Consider the following 6,000-nt stretch of genomic DNA (forward strand, 5'->3'; position numbering starts at 1 on the left):
GCAATTTTTATGCATACCATGGCAGACAGAGAAAGTTAACATTTCTTATTCCTCTCCGTCCTCTGTAAATATAAGAAAGTAAGTATAAGATAGCCAAATGATTTTGATGAGAATTCTGGACTAGATGCACCATGTGTCAATACAGGAGCCAGGATAAAATCAGTTCCTCCCTTGTCCTAGTCCCGTGGGGGTGAACCTATGGCACGTGTGCCACAGGTGGTACACAGAGCCCTCTCTGCGGGCATACCAGCTGCCTTCCCAGCCCTCTCTGCGGGCATGTCTCCCACTGGCCAGCTGGTCTTTAGGTCTCTGCTGCATATGCGCAGGGGGGGCACATGCGGGGGATGTGTGCGTGCATGCATGGAGGGCGGAGTGCATGCACAGGGGTACTTTCATTGCATTTTGGGGCCTCGTGCGGCATCCCGGGCCCTGTTTTGGCTTGGTGTAGGTGGCCTTCCATGCCCAAAACGGGGTGGAGGGCCCCCCACACGCATTGCATTATGGGTGTGCTGTCGCACATGCATGTGTGTGCTTTTGCCGCATGCATGCACATGCCTTTGGCACACAACAAAAAGATTAGCTATCACTGTCCTAGACCTTCCACCAAGAATTCTGTTCTAGACTTAGCAGAAGAGTTTTCCAAACTACAGCACCACTAGGGAAAACAGTAGAGAAGTCCAATGTATAGAGAAAACCTTGGGAATAAAGGCCCACTTGATATACTACAGGCAGTTCCACCTTGATGAAAACCAGTAGAGTTTAGATGAATCCACTCACACCCAAGGGTAATCCTCCAACCAGATCAGGCTTGATAAGCAATATCTGAGTAAGGGTGGAGTAGTAACCCTGCTAATATAAATTCTCCTCTGAATGTAAGTCATTATCAGAAGTACTTCTTTGTACTTGAGTCAGTATGATTAGCTGCTATTGAAGAATGACAGACTTCTCTAGACAGTTTTCTGCCTCAACCTGTAGTTTAGATTCTGCCTTTACCATCAAAAACCTCAACTAGGATGTGAACAGGCTTGCCTTCGATTTCTTGACTGACACTGACTACATCTTTAATATTTGTTGGAAGCAGACCTTAAAATGTACAACTAACTTTCCACCACTCCCAGTACCTAACCTAACATGTGGAAACCTTCCACCCATTCCTAAGGCTTTTACTTGTAAAAAAAAGTTCCTTGGTTCCTATTAACTCATACGGATAATAGGATGTCCAGTTTTATTTTGAGTCTTGTGAGTCTTTCTGGCTTGCTAAAATTCTCTTACGTTCCTTTCAGATTACAATGAAAAACATATATTTTCCCTTCATTGTAGCAATAGAGGGAGCTCAGATTTTTCTTGGCAAAGAAGACATGAAACAGTTTTTGCAGTAATATTGATGATACAGGCCTTTGACCTTTAAACAAATCATTTTTGGTAAATCTGTAAGGCAAGCACTAGAAATTCCTCCCAAATATGGGAAACAGCCAAAGTATTTGAAGTGACATAATCAGAATAGGGTCTTTTTGTTTTCTGTTGTAATGCTTATTTTAACAAGTCTGTTTCTATATCCTGTGCTTACCAAGAATTATTACAATAATTTATAATATTTACTGTACATAAAGATCTTGTTTTCTGTCTTACAATTGTGACTCGCCTCTTGGGAGAGGTTAGTAAAAATATTATATAGTCTGTGGTGCAAAGTTATTTGTTTGGAACGTCTATCTATGAATCATCTTCTGAACCTCCCAAGTATCCCCAAATAGGCTGAGAACACAAGGGTGTGATCAAAGACAGAGAAATGCTTTACTATGGAGATATGTTTATTTACTGTATATTAAGTAAGCAGGATTATAGACATGCATCAATGTTTCTGGAAATACTCAAGCCGTAAGACATGGCTCTAATTGCTATAAGATATTACAATGCCCAGAAAAGGCTTATGATATCCCAGTCACTCCTTAGATCACAAGTATTCCAAAGAGATTTCTTGGAAGGCTACAAACACAGAACAATGAGTAGGAAAAAAGATGTACTAAAAAGCTGATCCTTCTTTGAATTTTAACGAGAAGATTATAAAGCTTTGGGAAAATCACAGTTACTATGAAGAAAGCCACTACACCCAGTTATTCATTATTGAAAGTTTATGCAGCCCATATCAGCAATTCTGTCCAAACTGTTTCCATCCATACAGGTCTGAAGCCAAACTGCTGGCCAAAGCAATATTTTCTTCTTTAGGTTCTACACAGGATCAAATGACTCTATGGTAGAATAGACTAGAACAGTGGTTCTCAACCTGTGGGTGGGGACCCCTTTGGGGGTTGAATGACCCTTTCACAGGGGTCACCTAAGACCATTGGAAAACACATATTTTCAAAAAAATACGGAAAACATAAAATAATTTTATGGTTGGGGGTCATCACAACATGAGGAACTGTATTAAAGGGTCGCGACATTAGGAAGGTTGAGACCTACTGGAATAGAATAACAGAGTTGGAAAGGACCTTGGGGGTCTTCTAGTCCAACCCCCTACTTAGGCAGAATACCCTATACCACTTCAGACAAATGGTTATCCAATCTCTTCTTAAAAACTTCCAGTTGAAGCATTTACAACTTCTGGAAGCAAATTGTTCCACTGATTAATTGTTCTAACTGTCAGAAAATTTCTCCTTAGTTCTAGGTTGTTTCTCTCCTTGATTAGTTTCCACCTATTGCTTCTTGTCCTGCTCCCAGGTGCTTTGGAGAATAGCTTGACTCCCTCTGCTTTGTGGCAGCCCCTGAGATATCGGAACACTGCTATCATGTCTCCCCTAATCCTTCTTTTCATCAGACTAGACATACTTAAGAAATTCCTAGTTATGAAGTGAGGAACGAATTTCTTCAACTGCGCTGGATTACGATTCTGCTGTTTTTGTATTAATGACTTTCATCGTTTTCTACCTATTGCTTTTAACCCAGACCAATTAGAAAGCATCAGATTGGGAAAGTTAGCCCCTGCTGTTTCAATTGTTTTGCCAAATCTTCTAGTCTTTAAATATTATTTATTTTGATGTCACAAGTAGTGACAAAACTAGCAGAAAGAAGTTTCTCTCTAATAGCTAATCCAGATGTTGCCAAGCAGGTATCTTTCAGATAGACTAGCGCTGTTCAACTCCCCAAATTCTCCACTGGAAATGCTAGTTGGGAATAACAGGAGCTGTAGTCCCAGCATCTGATGTGTGGGAACCAGAAGTGCATCATAGAAAGTTAAACTACTGATGTTTGACAATTGCTGCTCGTTTGATTAAAGTACATGGATAATGTTGGTGGAAATGAAATGCAGGGATGTTTTACAAGAATGCACTCTTATCCGAGGAGCTTTACTTTTCTCACTGAACTGCAAATAGTCCAGGCTTATCTCTAATCAATATTCACTGTCTGCAACTACAATTGATGTAGCTCATAGTTGAGCTGCATATCTAAATTGAAAACATCTGGAAATTGGTGAGGTGTAGCCAACACCTGCGGGTTTTTTAGCTTTCTATGTGGGCAGTAAATATTTCTGCAAATACAAAATTATACTAAATTGAAGATGGAAATGTGAGTTAAACAATTATTTAGCTAAATGTCTAAGGAGATTCTCAGTCATCTGGTCATGGTTGTCCCAAAGGAGCTTTTTCAAGAGGTAACTGGACTTTCTTATTTTTCTCTAAAAATGTTTTACTTCTCATCCAACTCTGCTCTGACTGCAATGGCCAGTTGTCTGCAAGGAATATAAATATAAATCCTTCCATTCCCCACCATCCAGTCAGAGCTGAAGAAGCTTCTTGGATGAGATGTGAAATGTCTTCAAAGAAAAACAAGAAAGTCTAGGTGTCTCTTGAAAAATTGGGAATTATTTAGCTGCTGTATCTAATGTGCTTTGGTCTCTTTCTTCCCTTATCCCTATCCTTACATTGCTCCTAATTGATTGTCTGCAAAAAAGTGGACTTCTGTTTTCTTGGACATGACATTGTAAGGTTGGCTGGATGGGCTACTGTGTCTGAAGCAATTGGGTTAAGACACAGTTGAGGTTACCTTACTGCTCTACTTCAGCTTGGGGTATTAATAGTTCTGCAGTGCAAATGCTCCTTTAGGAGAGAACTGTTTACCTTCTCTTTCTGGAATAAAATGATTCTAGTTTTTATGATTACTACCAAAGGGATTCTACCACATATATTCCTCTTAGACTTGTGAGAGATCCAAACTAGAGCCTGCCATAGATTCGCCCAGGAAACTCATGTTGTTTGATTTCAATCCTTTTAAATAGAGCAATAAATCCCAATGCTACATATGGAATTATTTATATACACTATGAGCTTCAGTGCTTGGAATGCCACAGTATTTACTTACTACATGTGATTTCTTACTAGAATCCTCTTCTTTATTGAAGGAAAGCAACCCAAACAACTTGTTACCCAGACAACTTCTCTCTCTCCCTCTTATGTTGAAAAGCCAAGCCTCAGTCCATAAAGTCAGCCACCCCAGAGATTAGACTAGATATTTTACCGATTTTACAGTCTCTGTATATATCCACAGGACATTAAGGATTTTCCTATCCCTGATTTCACAGCTTGAACCATTTCTTCTATTTTTTTTTAAATGCTGAGTTTGCATCCCAGGATATCTCCCAGGGCTGCAATCTCTGAGAGTGGCCAAGAGCTTCTGGGAGGAAGAACATGGTTTGTAATATGTTAGTTTGTCTTCATAAAACAGCAGGGTGAGCATGCATTTGCTAAGCTATGCATCTGCAAAACTGCAGATTTCCCAATGAACCTATACTCAAGGGGAACAGTCCAGGAAAGTACATCAAAGAAAAGTATGCGTGTTAGCCCGCGAATTTTTTTTAAAAAAGCACAAGCTGCATAAATTTGGCCCATTTAATTTCTGCATTATTTTTCTCTTTGGTGTAATACAGAACGAGCAGAAATATATACATATCAAATGTGGCATTTGCGATCCTTGGCTCTTTTCCCATTTCCTTTCCAGGAGCCCCCCCCACCCCCAAAGTTCAAATAAGTCTTGCTCTCTCCTTACCATTTTGGATGAGGAATTTCTACATATCGGAACATGAGAAACTAGTGTATACGTACGTGTGTGTGTGTGTGTGTAATGCTGTGGGTGTGTGTCTATGTAATGCTGTGGCTAACACGTATCTTATTTCTCTGGAAATTACAACTAGAAAAACTTTCTGTCGCCGTGAGGGCAAGAAAACATAACTTCTATCCCTCAAGTCTCCTCTCCAACACTTCTTGCAAGATCAAAGAAAACTCTGCCCTTTCCAGACGGGAAGGAGCGATCGGTTCTTTTAAGCATGCATAGGAAAGCAGCCTGCCAACTTACGGTACCTCTTGGCAGGCAGGAAATGAAAAGGAGTTGCAGGAGGGTTGCGAGTCCCAAATGCCTCCAGGCAGATAGTGCCATGCTACTGCTATTGCTGCTGCTGCTGCTGCTGCTACTCCGGCCGCCCTGCGCAAGGGCGCGCGTTTCCAGAAAGGAAAGCAGACAGGGCGCGCAGGGCGGTTCAGCCGCGCGTCCTTTTGCCTGGGATCTCACCAAGTGGTGATTCTATGAAGGGTCTCAGGTTTCAAACCTCAACTCGCTCCCCTCATCTTTCGAAGAAGGAACTATCTTCCAGGCTCGTCAGACGGCCAGACGAACACAACGACGTCACACACACCCCTCCAAAACTACTCAGCGGTAACTTAACCCTTTGTCAACGCGGGCAAAGCCGCCCAGGGGTTGGAAGGAGACGACCAACCAGACATAGAGCAGCACCGTAGAGATTTAAAGGCCGGGGGTGGGTGATGTGGGTGGAAGTAATCTTGGGAGGGGGGAGGGCAAAGTGGCCATGGGTATGTTACTGAGCTTGGTGGGACATAAACTTGATGCAATGAATCCAGGGGTAGAACACGGTTTAGGAAGACCGCGCCGTTTGGTCGTGCGCGAAATACACCGAGAATGGCATGGAAGGCTGCTAGGGCTCGATCTTTTAAC

At 41.8% G+C, this 6,000-nt stretch overlaps 1 protein-coding gene across 1 annotated transcript in view; it reads right to left on the bottom strand.

The window, feature by feature from the left end:
* Positions 1-5,595, bottom strand: part of PAMR1 (peptidase domain containing associated with muscle regeneration 1) — a 77,582-nt gene extending 71,987 nt beyond the window's left edge. The window contains exon 1 of the mRNA XM_032224829.1: positions 5,352-5,595. Coding sequence (XP_032080720.1) covers positions 5,352-5,427 — 76 coding nt within the window. The 5' untranslated portion in view covers positions 5,428-5,595. The remainder of the gene's footprint in view (positions 1-5,351) is intronic.
* Between the last annotated feature and the right edge of the window lie 405 nt (positions 5,596-6,000).

The sequence above is a fragment of the Thamnophis elegans genome, chromosome 1 (genome assembly GCF_009769535.1).
Source record: "Thamnophis elegans isolate rThaEle1 chromosome 1, rThaEle1.pri, whole genome shotgun sequence".
In the NCBI taxonomy this organism is placed as follows: domain Eukaryota; kingdom Metazoa; phylum Chordata; class Lepidosauria; order Squamata; family Colubridae; genus Thamnophis; species Thamnophis elegans.